Consider the following 21,446-nt stretch of genomic DNA (forward strand, 5'->3'; position numbering starts at 1 on the left):
CTACAGTAGTACACCTCACAAAACAGCTTTATTTACACACAGGTTAAATTGATTAACCATTTAGTTTACATTGGAAGCCATTTGTTGCATTCAGTTTAATTAAAGATAATGACTTAAAGAACGCTGAATGGACACCTCACTTCTCAAATGTTACATGTAAAATATTTGAAAACTGTGTATCATTTTCCTGCACCTTACACCACAGATAGTATGTAAAATTCCTTAAAAACCTACTAATATTTATGGTTGTAATATAGCAAAACCTGAAGAAGTTCAAGAGTTGTGAATTATTCTACAAGGCAAAACAAAAAGATTAAGTGATTCAAAATGTAGATGCCCTCTCCATTGAATTTATTTATTCTCTGACATGTAACATTTGGATCCTGTGCTAAAGTAGCAATATGCCAAAAGTGAGAAACAGGTAAAACACATGAAATTAAACACACTTAACATGCTTGTGGCCAGTAGTGCCAGTGACATTGCATGAAAACATTTCATAGGAAACTTGGACAGACTGGTGGTTTTATGCTTTTAAAAGAAATCTGTCAAGCTTTGACTCCCATTCTGATTCGCTGGTTTTGGTTATATAACCTCATCTGTTAACAGAAGTGCTGAAAAATCCTGCAAAGCCCCTGTCTAAAACTCAGCAGGTGGTAACAGAGTCATTTTTATGTTCTCAGATGAAGAAGTTAGTTTTGATATAAAAAATGATGAGGGCTTAAGAGGATTTACAGAAATGTAACTGATCTCTATTTGCTTCATTTTAAACTCTTGTGAACATTTGTTCATCTAATGTGCAACCTCTGTCAAGGCCACATCAAAGCAAAGTATGTATTTTTCTTATTTTTAAATGAATCTCTCATCTTTGTCTCATGTGTATCTGCTGCATTTTGCCCCAGGGTTGGGCTTTAAAATTTTATTTGTTCAAGTGTTATTCCACCATATGTGGGTTTACGTTAATGTGCCGAGAGTTTTATGTGTTGCATGTGCAAATCCTGGAGCAGCAAGGGGCAAGGGGAGTGAGTGAGAGTGTCATAATAACGTGGGGGTGCCGGTGGGAGTGATGCATTAATTTCTCTATAACCAATTTGAATATTGTTGTTCCATTGCAAAAGTAATATCAAATAGCCATCTAATGAAACATTTATCTGGGGTTTGGGGATTCAGCCAATTTTAATTACCATTTGCTAAACACGAGTGTTTGCTGTGGGGCAATTGTGAGCAGAACTAGTAAGCAATCACATTTTTGTTTTATTTTTTCCTATGGCACATGCGTTCTACTTTTCCAAGTCCAGAGAAATCTGGTTAAATAACAGGGAGATGTTGCTGTTTTATGGGGGGTGGGGAGAATCTGTCATCCATAAATCATCAAAGCAAGTTTTTGAACACTACTCATTATCTAGACTAGAGTTTAATCTGGATCTCAGCTTTGCACATCTAGGGATTGAAAAATATGCTACTTCCACTCAGTAATACAGCTGAAATTTGGTCACAATGGATGGAGAGTCTGTGAACACAAACATGTTCAAGCATTACTACAAATGCTGAATTTGAATTTCAGAAACTGAAACTTGACCTCTTTTCTTTCAACAGTGATGTTATTCATAGCCAATAGTTTCATTTTTAACAAGTTCTCTCCTCTGACCTGAGGATCTCGGCAGCCCATCCATAGATAGCGTAAGGATTTTGGCTGCAAAATGAGTGTAGTGTCATGTTTTCTGTTTTCCGCGTAATTTCTGTGTAATGTCTGACCTTTGTTGTCATCATAGTTGAAGCTGATTGCACATTTTTTGACACCAATAAAGTGCATAACTGTAATGAAACAAAATATGTAAAAATGATCAAATAAATGCCATGACTGTATTTCTGATGGATGTTTAGAGAAGCTCTGACTGCTATCAAATGGCATTTTTTTTCTTGAGTCTTTGATTCAGAGGAGAAAAAGAGGGAAAATAAAACTGGGATGAAGTACCAAAGAGAGCATAAAGCCATGATTATGTTATTTAACAACTGCAATACACGATTTTGTCGTGATTCAGTGTGTGATAGAAAATGATTGATTTTGCCTACGGTGTTATTTATGTCTGGTCTCTATACAGATTCAAATTTAGACAATGTTTTTTTTTTTGTTGTTGTTTTTTTTGCTAGACTTAGACACAAAATCACACAGAGAAGAGGTGAAACAGAAATCAGAGTGCCCAGGTTGATCAAAGACCTTGTTTATCACAAATTCCAAGATTCCAGTCGGCTACATCTCGATCCTATTTGCATCACTGCTCATTAAAATTCAGACAAGATACGTTATAGCCTCAAAGAAACTGTCAGGTCAGAGTTTCTCCGCGGAAAGGTTTTCCCTTGAGGGATTTGCTCTGCCGCAAGTGTATGCAAAACAGTCCCCGCAGGGATTGCTTGGGACGACCTGAATTTTCCTGCGATTACTCGAGGCCTGTGGCTAATTACCTTTGCAGATGAAAACATACGCCTCCTCATTAATTCAACACTACATAATCTATCATAATTACTGGCAAACAAGTTATTGTTATCAGTTTAATTTTGTAGTTAGCGACTTTGATTCTGACTAACTTTAGTGCGGGTCGGTGAACAAATCAACACTGTAAAACGCTACTCTGTAGATTATTGGTGAAAACAAGCAGCCATCAGGGATCATTTTCATAGTTTGTTGGTACTTCTGAACTATAATGTGTGGTTTAAAATTGTGCAGTGCAACTGTGCCTTGATAAATTTATGACAATAGAAATAATAGCTTTGTTTTTGTTGTTGTTTGTTAATGTCTTGCTTCCTTGAAAAAGCTGTGTCTAAGCGCTGCTTCTACAGGGTGTAGTGAGCTAAAATAGGAAGCCGATGGGCCTCGTCTGGGTATCAGTTCTAGCTGCACCCAAGTCCCTTTGACATTTCTTATTAGTCAAGTCTTTAAAAGCCTCTGCATGCCTTCCCAGGCACACTCCTCCCCAATATCCCTGATTAAAGTGCGACTGATGCTCCCAGTGCAGAGCCAACTTGGCCACACAGCGTTTATGTTGGGTCATGCTCATTTCTCAGACACGCCGCCTGTGCTTCCACGACTGGAAGCAGAACATAATGCAAAGCATCACCAACTGAGAGATTTGAGAACTTTGAATCCATAATGAGACAGTAGAAATGAAACTACAAATTGTTCTCATCCTGTCATTTTGCGCTCTTAATATGCATTTGGGCTCCCTTCGATGAGCGTGGAAGATTTACAGTGTAAATGGTGCTGGAAGCAATCGAGGGTTGTTTGTTAGGCCATGAAATAACATCAGTGTGCCCTGACTTTGATCATTTGCATGTATATAGATAATAAAACGCCACAGATGAGTTTAGCTGCACAGGGCTTCTACTATAAGGTTACGCTATTACACCACCCAGAGTCACCCTCTCTGCCAGAGGTTATATATACATTTCAGTTTATGTGGACCTTCAGTTAAAGTTACTTTACTGAATCACTATGATTATTACCAGCCATAATGATTCTTAATCTCTCCCAATTTCAAGGCTCAATTCGTGGTTCTTGTGATGTAAATGTCTTCCTCTCCTCCAGTCCACCTGATTCGGTGCAGACATTTCCACCTGCAGCCCAAAATTTCTAAGTGCGGAAAATGCAAGACTGCTGACAACGCATGAGCTTCACATGAGCCAGGAATGCAAAAAAGCAAATATACTTATTTGAAGCACAGAGACTCGTTGAATGATATGGTAGCCTTTTTTTTAAAGAATTGCTGTGCAAGAAGGCTTGGTACAAAGAAATGTATTTATCATTAAATGAGTAGATGAGCTAAGGCACACAAGTTCTCTTTCAATTTTCAACATTTTCTTGTTACGCCAACACAAGCACACTTTGTTTTGCAGTTTTGAAGAACTACAGACTGACTCATGCATAAATGTTAGTGGGAATGGAGCAGAGTGCATAGAAGGTTTGTTGCTGTGTGGATATCGTGCAGTGGCTTCAATAAACACTCAATGCCAGCCAAGGGATATGTCCAAAGAATAGGCTTAGAAATATATCTGACAGTGAAACTCATTCTCAGGCTGAAAATCAGCCTGTATGTGACACCACACTTTTATTTGTAAAATATTTGAAAACTATGTATAATTTTCCTCACATTTCACAAGTATACTGTACTTTGAATTAGGGTATCACAAAATTTTCTATGAAGTTGTGGTTGAGCAGCATTAACACTTTTTTGAAGATACTACAGGCAGAAACAATCAACAGTTTTACAAGATGATAGTTAAATAGAAATTGATGAAAAATTAGATTGAATATAGATATGTGTCTGTAATTATTCATTGACAAATAATTACTAATATCAATATTACTAGTGACATTACTCTCATTAGTAATATTGCCATAACTTAATTTTTGTCATTTTTACAAGATAAATAGTAAATTAAAAGATATAATGTAATTATAGCAAATGTCCCAACAAGTGGGAAGATATGACACAAACCTGAAACTTTTGCACTTCTCGGTTTCTCATTTGCATGTTCCCACAGATTCTCAGCCCCCCATCTCATTAGTTGTTGTGATTGTGTACATTTGTAGGTGTGTGTGAAAGCAAACCAGGCTGACGAACGTGTTGAGCATTGAGTAACATTTCATGGACCATTTGCTGTGGCCTGCAAAAGCTCCTTTACTGTATGTATCGTAGAACGGGAGGCGGTTACAATGAGCATACAGTGGGCACTCACTGGTGCGTGAAGGGGCCCTCAATCCTGCTTTCTCCTTCCCTGTCTTTCACTGTATTTTTCCCTCACTTTTTTCCCTAAAATGGCTTACTGTGCAGACCTGCGTATGCATTTGCAATTTTAACTGTCATTGTGTGGTGCCTGAGACCTGTAGTCAAGAGTCACTGCATATAAAGGGACCCTCAGTCATTAAAAAGTTAGTGGGAGGCTAAATCCTGTTTAGAGAATCAATTAGTTTAACATCTGGACAGGTGGGCTCATTTCCTTACGCAGTTATAAAAGAAAGTGTCATGTTGTTGCAATGTGCATATGGGGCTAACTGACCATTTCTGACTTCAGAGCTACTTTAGTCAGGCAAGGATCTTAAATAAATAAAATACATTCTGTTTATTTTTCCAAAAATTACATTTAAGTTGAAGACAGAATTTAGAATAGCTTCAGTTAGGTGATTTATTTTTTAGAAATTTAATGGAAATACACTAAGAATATTATTTCAAGATTAGATCAAAGCCTTAAAGGATTTATTATTAAAATAATTTATGTGGAAAAGCATTGGTAAAGTGTAAGCTTAACCTCAACGATTGGACACACCTAATCTTAAAACTGAACCTCAAATTTCAAACAGATTCCTCTGAATCAGTTATTCAAGCCAGAAAAACTACTGAAATTTACCAGAAATGTATTTAGGAAGTCTGAAAAAATCTATCATGAAGTGAATTATAGTGAATTATATTGTTACTAGATTCAAATTGAAATAAACATATAAATGTACTTGAATCGGCCTTAGTGGTTGCTATAGCTTAGCTTGATTTAGATACAGATTTCTCAGTGTGAATTGGACACATTTGTCTTGTAGGGAGCACAGACGTGATATTTGTAACAAACCAACACTACAGTAAATAAACAAACTGATCAAAACTGAACATGAAAATATTTGACTTACACAGATTTAAAAAGAAATGACACCAAAGCCACAGACCCTGCAGTATTGAATTACAGGATCAGCTTTAAATGTAATTATTTTATTCTTGTATTCGTTCATTAGAAGCAGCAATGGTCAAATAGAGAAATGAAACAATAGGAAATATTGCAGGTTACTGAACAATTTGTTGATGCACACACATTCCTTTACACATCCTGATGGGCTGTCTGGAAACAAACTGACGATGTTTATCTTCACACCTCCTCCGACATACTGCTCTGGTGAAAAGCTGACTGGTGGGCTTCGTGTCATTGAGGCCCGCCTAGCAACATCTGAGTTAAGCTGACAACCTCCGCATGCTGCAGAAACAAACATTTGAAAGAGAATATTCTCCCACATGGAGACAAACAGTCAAATACAAATATGCAAAAAAAATAAATAAATAAAAGAATAGCTCACGCACTCATGGTCTTACACCTAAGATTTACACTGTAGACAGATTATTGTGATTATGGAATACTCGCTGGAATCAGACTATAGATGTTTGTTAAGTCATATTTTAAAACTGTATAAAACGGTTAAGAGAATAGTGAGTTATGATAAACAACATGTGAATGACATTGGATTGTCTTGAGCCACAGTTGTGTTTGAATAAGTTAAATGTATTTAGAACAAGACACAAGCAGTGTCAGTTGTTTATTGCCCATATCCACTAGTATAGAACACGGTTTGGTCTTAGGCATAGAAGGTTATTAAGATGCAAGCTTTCATATCCAAAACAAAGTGTAACAATAAGATTCCAATTGAACAATATGCAGTCAAGGAAAAAAAACAAAAAAACATAACGACTGTGCTCACTCATTAATTCCACTTCTATTAAATTAACCACTTGCAGTGTTAGTCACTGATCACATATTCAGTTTGCTCCAAGGAATGTATTATTGTCCTCAGCTCCAGTAAGCACTTTGTACCACAGTACCGCCCTGCAGAACATTATCTTACTGAAAGGGTTTGGTGTAAGTACTGAAAATTAACAATAGATGTAAATTTCTGCCAGTACTAAATACAAGTAGACTGCATTGTGGCTTTTCTTAAGACATCTGAACAGATCAGAAGAGAAGAAAAGGCACATAAGCAAGATAACAGCTCAATTCAGATGCAGGAAATATGATTTTAAGAAGCATCACACAACAGCCTAATCTCACTTACTTAGAGATTGATTACATTTATTTCAACTCAGTCCAAATAACAGTTGTATTAATTACATACATTCTGACTCTGCCCAAATAAATAAATTCAATTCATTGTTTCATGCCAGGTAGTAATAAAAAAGTACATTAAAGGAATCCAACTCAAAGAACCAAGTCAATGACTTTGCAGCAATCCCTCAATGTGAGTAAGCATGTGATTAATTGTTTCTTTTTACATGGAAGAAACCTTCAACGGGAATACTTTCAGAAAGAGGGGAAAAAGAGAAACTGTGAATACACAGTTAAGTAAAAGCTTTATCAGGAGTTTCATCCAGAAAACAAACACAGATTAAGGAAAGAATCACAAATTGAGAATATAGAGCAATTAATAACAATAGCTCTGTGAAAGGAGCTACACAGGAATGAGACATACCTAAACATAGAAGCCCTGGACCAGAAGTACTTTGTATGGAAAAGAAAAACAAAGATAACGCAAACGGTTATGACAGTAATAACCGTCTGTCAATAATTTCAACTAGCAGAAAAAATGCACAGCTTCACAAGGAAACACTATGGAGAAAAAAGACAGCACACACATACTGGTAACAGCTCCCTCAATGTCTCCATTAAAAAAGAAATACATCTAAACATAGAAGGATGTAGCCAATAGAACTTTCTATAGAAAAGTATTGTTTAGTGAGCATTTAAGCAATTTCAATTTCAACACATTCATGTTTTGCTCTAGTAATTCCCTTTAATGTTATTTTGCAGTTCCTTGCAAAGGAAGAAGAATGTACATTTTCAACAAAAATACTAAAGATTTATGTGCAATTGTTTTTAAGAAGGAATAAAAATGTTTGAGTTTTTTTCTACCATGAAATACATATTAATTACCAATTGTAAATATGTTTCAAGTATTTACAAAAATAGTGATTGAAATAGGAAAAAGCTAATCCAAAGTAGCAGTTCAGTGGGAGCCTTTTGCAACTCCTCTTCACTTTTTTATGCTTCTACGAGACACAATGCAGTGACATGAGAGGATCAAAGTGTTTGGCAGGGAAAGCAGCAGACTTCTGAACCGTAATGCTGCTAAAGCCTAGGGAGACATTAGCATTGTATGCCTGTGGCACTGTTGCTTCTTCTTCAGCTGCTCATAAAAGCATGAATGCAAAAAAAAAAAGAAACAAAACTTCTAAAGGGCACTGGAAAGCTGTAAAAAAATAAGTTATGGGATTTGGGGCTTTTTAAGAGATGGCATGACTTAAATTAGAGCTGCCGTGAGACTGTTTGCAGTGTCAACATGTAAAAAAACAAAACAGTTGACTCAGGTTTTTCACATTATTTAGTTTTAAAACACACATTTGGAGGTTCTCCAGTCAATAATGATAAACTGACATTGACTTTGACAGCAACTTAAAAACTGTTTATTCAAGATCCATGACTGTTGAAATAAAATCATGCATGAAAAGCAGCTTAAGCGTTTTAAGGTGCACTAAAACAATTCCAGTCCACCCTGGGGAAGCATGCCAATCACTGTGTTACTGAAACACATAGAGATAAACGTTGGCAGAGATCCAAAGAAGCAGAAAGCAGTCCAGTTGTTTAACATAGAGATGCAGCTTTTCTTTCCTCTCTTTATGCTAATACCTTCTGACAGCCAAGGCCAAGTTATACAATACACACAGGTGCATCTGCACCAAATTACTCTGTAAAAACAAAGCTCTCTGCACCAATGGTAAGTGAGGAATTGGTCATTTCAGATCAGCTTTAAATCAGTTTTCAATATGATTTACTCTTTTGATGGAAATATGACTTACTCTTTAGGTACAATTAAATTACAAAATAAAGGCTTGAGATTTATTTTAAAGTCTTTAAAATAAGGCTTCAAAATATTTTAAAGTCCTTATTGTCTATCTTAACAACAAGGACTTAACCTATACTTGAGACCTCCGACGACAGTCTCTAAAACAATATTTTTGTCTCTTTTAATCAGATTCAGCAACACAGTTGGCTAAGATTTTGTAAAAGATTTACGTAGTTGTTTCTAAGTTCATGAGGTCTATGTAGGTAACTGGCTATTATGGTAGAATTACACACTACAGAACTACTAGTAAAGCAGTTAACTCAGGATTAGGTTTGCTTGGTTTTTTTATGCTATTATGAGGCAAGCTTTTACAATCCATAAGACTCATACCATAGCTCAGACAGAGATGTCTTTAATTTCTTATTAAAAGATTTAAAAAGCTTTTTTATTAGCCTGGGGTGTTTGTGGACTGTAGGCTATTAAGCTGCTCATGTTTGCTGTAGCATCATAATAAAGACCATACCAATGATTTGTATTCTCAGCTCAGCATTAAACGATCGAGTCGTTTCTGAATGAAGTAAACTTAGCTTTTGTTTGTCACCTTTTTTGTCGCTCCTAAGCTGGTGTCATCAAAATATAGTGATCAATTCATTTAGAAGTTCTACAGTGACCAATGTCTTCTTTTTTTTTAACACAAATGTATACCTTAATACAAGTTCAAAACAATGTATAGGGTCAAACCGTGCAGAGGATATGGCATGCCTTTGATGTGAGAATATTCATTAGAATCATTAGAGACTTGAAATTTCACTTTCTATTTCTGCAGTACAGTAACCCAAATGTGGCACATTCTACCTTCTTATGAAATATATAATTGATAAATATTTGGCAGCTTGTTTTGCATTTTAATGGCAGGCTGTTCATCCACCCGTCCATCCATCCATCCATCTCTTCAGTTTCTTAAATAGCTCTATCTTTGCTGCCATACAGTAACAGGCAGGTTCCACATTTGACGAGTTGACGTTCCATCAAAGAGGTAACAAAAAAAGAGAAATTACTAAAATTGAAGGAGATAAAAAAGAGAGAAGAAATCAAAGTGAATAGAAAAAGCTTGTATTTCCATTCTGCACCAATCTGTTCTCATTTTGACTTCAGAGATGGCTATGTTGTATCAGGACTCTTAAAAAAAGGCACAAGGTGTTCTTGGCACCAGTAAATCTGCTGAAGCCATTTTTCAGTGAGCATGTGTCAAAGTCCTTCTGAGGAAATCAGATAAAATTTCAATTAGGAAATTGAGACTAAAGAGTTACTGTTTTCAGCTTTTGATTTTACACTTTTTGCTGTAGATATAACATTTTAACATGATTCCATAAAATCCTAATAGAATGACAAAATATCTCATAAAACATTAAGGCAGTGTTAATCATTGGCTGTACAGTAACCCCGATCTGCTCATAAGGAAGTTTAAATACCCTACATAAGTAGGTTAAAGTTATATCCTCAAGTGGATACTTTTTTTTAATCTCTGTTTTGTATTTATTGGAAGCAGAAAAAATATTTTAACAATAAAATCCTTTTTTAAAAAGAAATATTTGAGAATTTTTGTTTTGTTTTTTCCATTTCATCAGAGCAGTCTATTCAGCAGCATGGTGGCTATGAAAATATGTAGCGAATACACTTTTCCTATTTCTATAAATCAAATTAAGAAGCACTTCAAGAAAAAAATGCTGAAGTCACTCGACAAGGACACTAATTGTTGATATGTGTGTGTGTGTGTGTGTGTGTGTGTGTGTTTTGGCTACAAACTGAAAGCTGTAAGCCTGCCAAGATTGATTTTCTCATGAATATGATCTTGTGAATACTGTGACAATGCAGTTTCCAGGTTACAGAAGAATATGTCAGACAAAAACATTCAAATGCATGTACAAGCAGCCGTACCAGTAATCAGGTGTGAAAACAACATTTCAAGGCCAGCCCTGCATCCATTACAGGAGCTGCAGTGGCAAGAAGCAAGTTATCTTTTTGTCTATTCATATCTATTAAAATATGTCCATCATTTGGGGCAGCACTCTTATTGAGAAAATAGCCAAAGAGGTCAGTCTGAGTTATTTATAAATACCTGCTTGTGGAACAAGATATATAGATTATTACAGCTTCATACAAGTTTTCAGAAATACTGAGCATAACATAATAAAACCATTTAGGATTTTTCTGATCCTGATGATTTCAATGAAGTAATATTCATTTAAATGTTCGAGATCAAACATAACTTTACAAATAGAGAAGACTTGATTTCCATGACAGCAGTGCCTCTACAATTGCATGTGTCCACACCGATAAAGAACAATGTGAGGGTTTAATTTTGTGTACACTTTTATTGGGTTTTATTTGTTTTGTTTTTTTTCCAATATACATTTTTGTCTGCACTGTAGGGTCTAGTATATGTACAAATGTTGATAGCGCTACAAAAAATTTAACCACAGGGATATACTGTACATTAGTGAATGAAATTTTTATTTACATTTTCTTTACAGCGCCTTGTACTGTACATGTTTATAGATCCTGATGCCTGCAAAATGTGTACAAATTTTGGAAATGTCCAGACCTCTAAGAAGGCATTTCATTGGCATAAGAGTCCACAGAATAATAACATCTCTTACACCACTTTTGGTTTTTGAGACTAGACACAACCTTTTATTGCTTACAATTTGAAAACATTAGTTAATCAAAAATTAAGTCAATCATAGAGAAAGTTTCAAAATGGCATGGATAAAAAGCAAACCATATGAATAAAAAGTATCACATTTTACAAACAGAAAAGATTCACTGCTGTTTATTTTCCTTCCGACTTTAAAGACATTTGGAAGCAAAAAAAGATTTGCTTTATGTACGGTGACCAGATGTGAAACATTTGCATATTTGACTGTCAACAGACTGCAGGGTGCAGGGAATTACTAATGTCCTGATGCTGAGAGGCAAAAAGGCTGACAGCATTCCTAATGAGCCAGCTAGACCTTTCTACAATAGACTCTGAATAGAAATAGCACATTTTGTTCACAGAAAATGACGTGGAAGACATGTTGGGTTGCTTTTGTCCAACAGAAGGGAGTCCATGTTTCATTTAAAAAGAGTCTTAACATGTTTTTTTTCATAGCAACTCAATGTAAAAAACCCACTAAAGATAATTTCTAAAAACATACTTAGTCTCTTTCTCGTTCAATAATCTTGTCTCTTAGCCCCTCTTCAATTAAACCTTTACAATTGTTCGCTTCCAGACATTACTTGCACAAGGGCAGATTTATAGTCGGATAATTTGTCAGAATCTGCTGAAATGGTTAGTGAGCGAATATAGGTTCATTAATTGATTGGATGTGGCCTGGGAGTGAGGGAAGCAGCACTGAGGTCTCTGATGAGAGGGGGATATGATGGTGTGGCAGCGAGAGGAGCAGGGCTTGTGAAAGGTTTAAAAACTGAAAGGGGAATGGAGGGGGAGTAATCCACTGAGTGCCCATAATGTAATGAGTCAGCCTTGCTTAATGGAGTCTATTTGAGGGGGGAAGGAGTTAGAAAAAGTATGCAGGGTGGTGTTCCTGGAGGTGCTCAGGTGTTGCTGAGAAAAAAGGCTAGACTGGAAGGATCAAAGGTGGTTGAACATTTGAGTTTTCTAAATGAATAATCATCACACAAACAAAAGCTTTAAAGCAGGTCAACGATTGCAGCTTTGGTCTGTTGCTAAATTTTTGTTGTTGTTTGTTTCATTTATGAAACGTAGCTGACTTTAATTCTGAGTGACTTGGTCAAAGATTTCACACCTCTGTTGACATATTCCAACTACTGTAACTGCAACACACACTATAATCCCTGTCTATGAAAGCATGTTTGTGATTGGTTTGAACGTTCCTAAAACACAACTGTTGAGACACCAAGTGAGATATAGAAATATTTATAGTTCATAAATTAGTCCATAAATTATTGATAATAAATTAGCTCATGCAATTGGTTGCATTAGAATCAAAATAGGAAGGTTATGCTGGAAAGATGGCATGGTTGTGACACTTTCTCTCAAGTCAAGAGAGCAGAATATTATTTGTGTCTTATGTGTTGGGACCATATCTGTTGTTCCTGCAGTTATTTTGTCGTATGCAAGTAGTCGGATGAGTTCTCTCTCCGCCAGCCTGCAGTGATTTTATCTTATTTTTTTCAGGTCAGCTGCCATTTCACCCCGCTGTTTTCATGGACTGTTAGAAAATTTCCTAATTGGCAAATAAGTGTATGATTTAAAGTTAGGAAGACAGGGTGTCACAAGAGACTCATCTGCTTGTTTTGGACTGTGTAAAGAAGTGCAGAGGGAACACAAGTCCAAACACATGGACAGATGTGATGAGTGCTCCTGGCTGTGATACAAGTAGCACAGAACTGGAGATGGCACGGGCTTATGTGTTCCAGCTTTACTACTAAAGTTTGAGCACAAAACCATCTGTGCTTTTGCTATCCTTCAACGTGGCTTGTATACTTTCTTTGCAAATGCAAGCTATATTGAGATTGCGTATTAGAGAACAAGACCCCGGAAACTCAGACTTGCTCAAAATAGTATTTCTTCAATCTGTAAGGTGCAGCTCCTGTAAATGCATGAATTTTAAATGGTATCTAGGCCGGTGCTGAGACTCAGGTGGTCACCATGTGAGGGTATTTACAGTGAGCTGCCAAACAGACTGGGAACAGGAGGTCCCAGAGTCTTAATGAACCATTTAAAGCATGGCAAAATTATTATTCAAAAGTTGGGGAAATTCAGCAACAACATGCTACAGCAACTCAAGTTTTAAATGTTTTTTTTTATGTTTTTGTTTTAGATTATTTGTTATTAAAAATCGATTTGTGTTTGTTTGATCTAACATCTTAATCTGTGATATTTTATAAAAGTGAAATGGTACAAATGCAGATTATTGGCAACAGAAGTAGTGTGGAATATGAAATCTGGAGAAAACGTGTACAGTAGGCTTATACATGTATAAATTTCAGAAAGATGAACAAAAGAGCATTTTTACTGTACTCCATTCAACCTCAGTTTAGCCTGATCCCATTAGGGTCAGTCAATCAGAAAACCAGCTGATTCATGTCGACTTCCCAGTTTGTCTCTCAACAACTGGGGTTTGAATTGGCAAAGGGGCAAACAAATCCTGAGTAATTTCTATAACACCTACAGAAACAGTTAAATGTTTTTTTGTTTGTTAGTTTTATTTTTCTTATCCCAAGCTTTAAATTTGATTTTGCAATATTGTGCTGTGTTCTTCAGTGTCAGAAAAGAAGCAAAAAAGTCAGCATATTTTTACTTTTTCTCAAGTCCATATGAAAACTCTAGATTTAATGTACTGATTCAGTCAGATTTTCTGGTTGTGAACCTGGATCATTAATCTCATTTTTCTCTTTCCCCCTCTCCCTCTTTCTCCCATCTCCTCTCTTCACCATGACCCCTCCACCCGTCCTTATCCCCACAACATTTGCATCCTCCTCTTTTCCAATGCTCAGGTCCCCCACCAGATGGGTGCCCTAACCTTTTACCGCTATGAACAGCCCATTGTAGACTACTGCCAGGCCCATCAACCCCTGCGGCTCAACATGGGATACGAAGGCCCACCTCAGGGACTGGAAGGACTTGAAGACCTAGGGCCATGTGACAGGGGCACAATACAGACGGTGGCCTTGCCTGCAGTGCCCTCTGTTGCCAGCATAGGTGGCCCTGTGCCAGGGGCCCGGTCCCCTCCTCCGCACCTCATGCAACAAACTGAAGGCCCCAGCAGCGGCCCTTATCCTCCCCCAGAACGCACCGGAACTCTTAAATTCGGACGCTAAAGAGTCTGGCCGTTAGAGGTGGGAGAAAAGCCTGTGATTCACCATTGCTTTTGAAAGGAAGGGAGCAGGTGAGGTGGTTCAATGGGGCCTTGTTTTTACCACATGGACGAACGGACTACATTTTCAAAATATGCCTGGAGGGTTTTGGCACTGGAAATACACAGTCTTATAGTAATATAATATGGTGGGACATTTATCATTCAGAATTTTTTTTAAATGCAGCTCATAGAAAAAAAGCCCTTACTACCTACTCATGAAAAGTAATTTAGCAGATGATGAAAAGAGTTGCTTTGTGGCCTAATCTGGTCTTCATCATATCTGATGTCAGCCCAATGGCTTACGTGTTCACAGTGGCAGCAGTCAGCTTCTGCAATGTCAGGAGTGAAAGGGGACGTGCAATAAACAAAATGTCTCGATCATAGAACAGAGCAGTAACGCGACAGATCTCTGAGGTTTTGTGAAGCACAGGAGGCTTCTTACTGTAATTAGAAAATTCATCTCACAAGCTGTTGACAAAGTGAGACCTGCATTATCGTTCCGGAAATAATCACATTCAGACTTTCTTTTGTTCTGTTTTGTTGGATGTTGTATTTAGAACTGAATTCAATTTCTGTGCATGTTAAACCAAAGAGTTTATTAAGGACTTTCTTTAAGGCACATACATAAAATATCAGTTGTATTACACAACAAGCCCCTGCCAGTTCGCACTTAACCGCCAAAGCCCCCTTCTGTTTATGACAAACTTTGCAGATGAGCAAAGCAGTCAAGCATGAGTCAGGTCAGATAGCTGAACTGATATGTTGGACAGATTTATTATAGTCATGAAATGTATAAGGGAAACCAATGAACAACAGCTTCCAAAGCAGTATGTTCAATAAAAAAAATCATAATAACAGAAAACATATAGGTGCCCTTTAGGAAGTAAATGGCTAATCACTGTACGTGAATATACCCCAACTGAATGACTCACTTTTCTTTAGGAAACCTTTCATGTGGATATTCATGAGAAAATAAGTACATTTAGATGATCATGTGTACATATTATTCAAAAGGTTGAGCCTATTGAAAGAGAAACCACTCTCACTGCCCCAAAATTGTAATTTGAAACAAATCAATGATTGACTTTCATCAGAATGGACTACAGAAGGAGCACCACGCTCCTCTTTCCCTGCCGCCACAGAGAACAACACTGCTGACTGGAGGCATGTTAAACCAGCAAGCTGACTTCTCTTTGACCTGCATATGAACCCATGGACTGTATTGGGAATATTACCAGACATGTTTATTTTTTATTTGTTTTTGTTCTAAAAAGCGTGCAATGGAGTTTTATGCACTCAGTAACCCTGTGGCCGCTGTGTTGAGCACTTCTTATGGAGCCGTTGGGGACTTAACATACAGCAGCGACAGGCTGTCAAGTATAGTCTCTGGCTCGGGCCAGAGTGTTGTGGAAGCCGACCACAACAAGCCGGGGTGACACACAGTTCAAACAGATCAATGCATCCTTACGATGGGAATATGTGAAGCAAATTATTGTTTTTTTTTCTTCTTTCTCTCTTTTTGAGATAAATCGAAAGTTTCTAAGGTGTTTAAAGATGATGTCAAGAAATTCCATAAGACTCACAGAGGGACTAAATAAAACAGAACTCAATTATTGTGTAAATAAAAAAGTCTTTAAGAAGAAAAAAAGGTACAAACTTCACTTCTTCTGAAACACAAACTGTGAACAGAAGAGGAGCCTTATTGACGTTCCAGTGGGAATATATTACCAGGACGACTCGGTGAGGAGGTTCCTATTGTAATGCTCTTGTTGTTTCAATGATAAATATTTTTCTATCTGCTCCCTTCATGATATTGCCATTTAATTCAAATGATATGGAGATTCTTTCTTAAACCCAGTTCATTTTACCTAATCACATTTTGAAGGAAGGATTGAAACCAGTATTATTTGTGAAGTTCTCTGAACGGCCTCTGTATTCTTTGTTCTCACACTTGTACATGTTAGAGAGGTATACCTTCAGGTTGTGGTCACATGGTTTGTTATTTGTAACACAGTCTGTTCGCCAGGTTTTAGAATTTCCATGCTATCTGCCATTCAAAGATTTCCTGTGTGGAGAAGAAGTGTGCTAAATTGTGAGAAAAGGTGTTCTTGTGCCATTATTTTTGTATGCGTTCTACCAAAAACCAGGCCCAGACACAAGTGACTCAGATGTTATCACCGCATTGCAACGTCAAAAGGGTTCATTCCCGTTTATGTACAGGTCATCACATTAAAAAAAATAAATAAAAATACAGTTGAGTCACTCGATACGGTTGCTTTTTAGTGCTGGTGGAGTTTACTTTGTAATTACAGCTGTGCCAATGTCTTTATAATGGGAGCTCTCAGTTCTACCCATGTATTATTGTCTTGCCTTGCTCTATATCACTCCTATTAACTCCCTGGCCTGAATTTCATGTGTGCTGCTTGGTGACTCAGGTGAACCTGTTAAGCTTAGTTCTATTTCTGTCCGCATGTTTATATATTGGGAAACTTTGTCCAGCTGGGGAAGGAGACAAACCGTGAGACAGATATTTCCAGCGAGGAATGGCCTAGAACCAGCAGCACGTGTCTCTAACCACATCTATGTTTCACACGCATTTCATTTACTGACCCGTTCATGCTTATGTCTTGTCTGATATGAAATTCCCCGACATTCTAAGCTACAAAGAAGATAAACGCTTGCATCAGGCACGCAAAATCACATGAGAAATTTTCCTTTTATATTCATGTATGTCGTATTTATGTTGGGTTCAAAACATTAATATTAGGTCAATTTTGTTGGCAGCAAAAGATTAAAACTACTTTGTCCTCCACATGTAATTAGAAAATTGTAATGAAATATATGTATTTAAAGTTACAAACCAATGTTGGATTAATCATGACTACATCCCTGAAAAAAATCAGATATATTCAGCGGAACTTTGAATCTTGCTGCCAGTATTTATCCAGTCTTTTGTCCATTTCTTTTGCCTTCAGAGAGCTGGAAGCACAAGTGCTGCATGCTGTTGATGCATGCATGAGCTGAACTCCAGGATAGTCTGTGAGACCCACCCAGTGCCAACACTTTTTATGTTCTATGCCGCTTTGTTAATAGTTTTATGCACCAAACGGTCCATTCATCCCTTCCACACTCTGAGTTAGGGGTCAAGTCCTCACAAGGATTAAGTGTTTCCCTTTTTTCTTCTTGCTTCAGAAGATAATAGTAAAAGTCTAAGGAAAAGCTGTAAAAACTTACGTACTTGAGAGTTTACGCTCAGAGAAATAACTATGCCTCTCTTATGGGAAAGGTACTGCAGAGAAGATATAAAGGTGAAGACTTAGCGTGGGCTGGTATGAGGTTCTCACAACATAACAACCCCAGAGAAAAACATAGTTTAGTATATTTATTTTATGATAAATACCATTTATCATAAAATATTTATCATAATTATCATTTATGATATTTAGACAAAACATTTTAACAAAAATTGTATTACATGAGCACATTTATTTCATTAAAACAAAGCTATTGTTTCAGCTGGCAAATTAAATGGGATCAGGTATCATTCCTCTAATTGGCTGATTAACTGGCATACAGCTTGTAGCTTAGGAACTGCTGTTTTAAGATAGTTTTGCCTTAATAAAACTATCTTTATTAAAGTAAAACGTAATAAAGAGATAAAGATTTTTCTTATCTTTATTATCATGGCTCACAGAGAGCCTTGATGTGGTACTTTACATCTTGGGTCCCTGTATGTTTTACAACCAGAAATATTTCAAAACACCAAACAGCTTCTTTGCTATAAGCATGGGAATAATGTGTTCTATATAATCATAGAAAAATCCAGAATAAAGTTAAAAGAACTTTAAACAGTAAGAAAGGTAGGAAGGAAAAATTTACCGTTTTGAAACTAATTAGAAATGCAACAAGAATTTGTCTTCACCTAGAATCAGAAATTTTTTTAACTCAGGCATTTACTGTCTCTACAATTAACACTGGGATGACTTTGTTTGTTTAATGCTATCTTTGCTAACAATGCTGATTGCAAATAAATGATGGTTTAAATTTAAAACTCCACGATCATTTTATCTTTGAATTCAAATAGTAAAAACCCTATTTTACAGTAACGTATTTCAGTGTGTGACATCACATTTCCTCATTGTTTGAATTCTCCTGGCAGAACGGTGGAAAAAACAATTTTTAAAATATTTATTTCTATATTGTAGGTTTGAAAGAAAATCTCAAATCAGCCAATATCAGACACAAAACATAAAAGCTGCAGATTAGATGTCGTCCATAAAATTCTGACTATTGGATCTTAAAATGTAGCTTTTAAAAACCCGACTATATGTCAAAGCCAGAAAGTGGCCCATACCTGAAGAATTTATGTTATATAAAAAAAATATGGAGACACAAGTGGATAAATATAAGATTTTTTTATTTCATTACTGTTGCAGATTTCTGAGCAGTCTAAATAACTTTATTTTTTTCTGTAAGACATGATACAACCTCACCCAAACTCTGACTTTAAAGCCACATTTTCAACACAGTTAAAACAAAAGACATTCCAAGCTGTATCATATTATCCATACTTTTACAAAAACACATAATTCACAATAATACCGACAAGTCACTATTAACTTGCCTGTCTAGTGCATACACAGTCATGCATAAACGCTTATGTACACACAAGAAGCAAAGTAATAACAAAAAAGGACATTGCATATATCTTGATAAACGATAATAAACTACTGCAGGACTTGACACAGCTATCCATTCCAGTTCACCCAAGGCCATCTGTGACGGTTCACTAGGAAGTAATACATTACCTGATAAACAGAGTTGAAAAATTAATTTTGAGCCAGACGTGGATTTGCAGCTTGTTCTTCTATGCCATACATCTGTGTCCTACCAGCAGGCAGTACTGGAGTATGCCCATACAGCACACATCCGTGGGTCTTCAGAGTCAAGTTAGTGTGTGTACACATGGAGTCTGGGAAAGGCTGGGAGAAAATATGCTAATCCTTAAGATGTGCCAATTTCCAGTTGGATTTTCTTGAATTTGCTGGATGTATTTGGTCCTACAACATTGAGACTTTTTAAAGACAATGAGACTTGAAGCATTGCAACTGATTGAGCTCCCCTGCATGTACCCAGACGGCCTGTTGGCGTGCGTATGTGTGTGTGTGTGTCTGCGTCTACTGTACAGCAGCACCTACTCCTCTACCTCCTCTGACCGAACATCACCATTACTGATGTTCTTGCCAACCCGTGCCCCATTGATTGTTATTGTTCCACGCTGTTTCACATTAGCAGGAAGTCTTTAACCTTCGACCCTCGTTGTTCCAGCTTTGTTTTTCTGCCATTGCTCATGTCAGAGGTGGCACAGAAAAAGAAAGGCATGATCATTAACCTTTGTCAGGAAGACACACATTTTCGTTTGTCTGACAAAGCCCTAATTGGATTTAATGTAAGCACTTAAGAGAAGTTTTTTTTTCTTTTATTTAAATGGGCTTAATTGTTCTCTTGCAGTTGGAATGAGAGTGCCGTGTGAGAGCAAGCAGCAGGATCCTGACAGAGAGCAATATCAGAATTAGTCATTGTTACATGTGGGGTTAAACACTTTTCCGTTTTTATTTGTTTTTCATAATTTATTTTTTAATGTTTGCTCCTTTCTGAATGCTTTCCATCCAACCACAGAATCCCCACCGACTCGGTTTCATCCATTTCCTGCACAGAGCGTTGTTTCTTTTTTATGTAAGTTGTAAATATGCGCTTTACTGTTTTCTTTACTAGTTGGTTCGTTGTTACTTTTTTAAAACTTTTATTTTGTTTTTTAATTATTATTGTATCAAAAACTAAGGCATTTTTTTTCTGTGAAGACCTGGTCCAAGCGCAAAAATATGGCTCTTCTATGAGTATATTATTGTCAGAAAATGTTTTGTAAAAATTTTGATGATGATATAAGAAATAAAACTATAAAGGTGGGAAAGTGTTGTATTTGTTCTCTGTTAAACCCCGAACTCGCCTCATCTGTTACACAGCGTTGTAATGAACTACTTTTTAAGAATACAAGACAGAAAATTATTTTTTTTCCATGAATTAATTATTTGTGTTTTGTTTTTCTATCAAGTTAAATGTCACAAAACAGAGGTTCAGACAGCTAATAACAATTAGAAAAAAGTCAAAAATACTTCAAATTTTACTTTCAAATTTTAACTGTATTATTATTTTCTGAACTACTGACTTGGCAGGTGTCCAGAAAACAGTCGTGTACACATTTGACAAGAAAAGGAAGCCTCAAACTCATTGTTGGAGAAGCTGAATTCTGCATCCAAGCATAATGACAGAAAATTGCAATAATTAAAATTGTAAAAAAATGAAAAAAAATCTTGAAATATTTTACTTTATGTGTAATGTATATCTGTTCAATTCTTAGATCAATAAATATTGCTTTTATATGCAATATCCCATTTTTGAAGTGAACGTCAAGTCTGTCAGTTAAGTTCAGTAAGTGAGTTTTTTTATGTTCTTCATTTGATTTTTATTTCTCATCAAGCTTAACACATTATGGTAGCAAGCACATAATATTTTACTGAACTTTGCAACTTTGTTTTTTTTTTTACTATTTATTTCTTTATGGAGAAACCAGTTATTGTTATAAAGCCCTACAATCTGCCAGCACACTTGGTGTTTTTTTTTCTTTCTTGTTCCATTTTTCACTAATCAGTAGACAATCTGTGGCATATCTGATTCCATTTAAAATGTTTGCAGGACAGTTTTTTTTCCAAGTGCTTTACCCTAGTTTTATTCAACTTATACATTGCAGCTCCCACTACCATCGCAGACTTTCTGATTATTTTACTGACATTGAAAAGACAGAGACAGGCATCAAAGGAGTAATCTTGGTAAATGTGAGGGATTTGTTATGAGTG

The 21,446-nt window shown here is 36.4% G+C and overlaps 1 protein-coding gene across 1 annotated transcript in view; it reads left to right on the top strand.

Moving 5' to 3' along the window:
* Positions 1-20,503, top strand: part of LOC116724394 (leucine-rich repeat transmembrane neuronal protein 4) — a 122,846-nt gene extending 102,343 nt beyond the window's left edge. The window contains exon 3 of the mRNA XM_032570060.1: positions 14,171-20,503. Within this exon, the coding sequence (XP_032425951.1) occupies positions 14,171-14,494 (324 nt within the window). The 3' untranslated portion in view covers positions 14,495-20,503. The remainder of the gene's footprint in view (positions 1-14,170) is intronic.
* The last annotated feature ends 943 nt before the right edge of the window (positions 20,504-21,446 follow it).

This window comes from Xiphophorus hellerii, chromosome 8, assembly GCF_003331165.1.
Source record: "Xiphophorus hellerii strain 12219 chromosome 8, Xiphophorus_hellerii-4.1, whole genome shotgun sequence".
Classification (NCBI taxonomy): domain Eukaryota; kingdom Metazoa; phylum Chordata; class Actinopteri; order Cyprinodontiformes; family Poeciliidae; genus Xiphophorus; species Xiphophorus hellerii.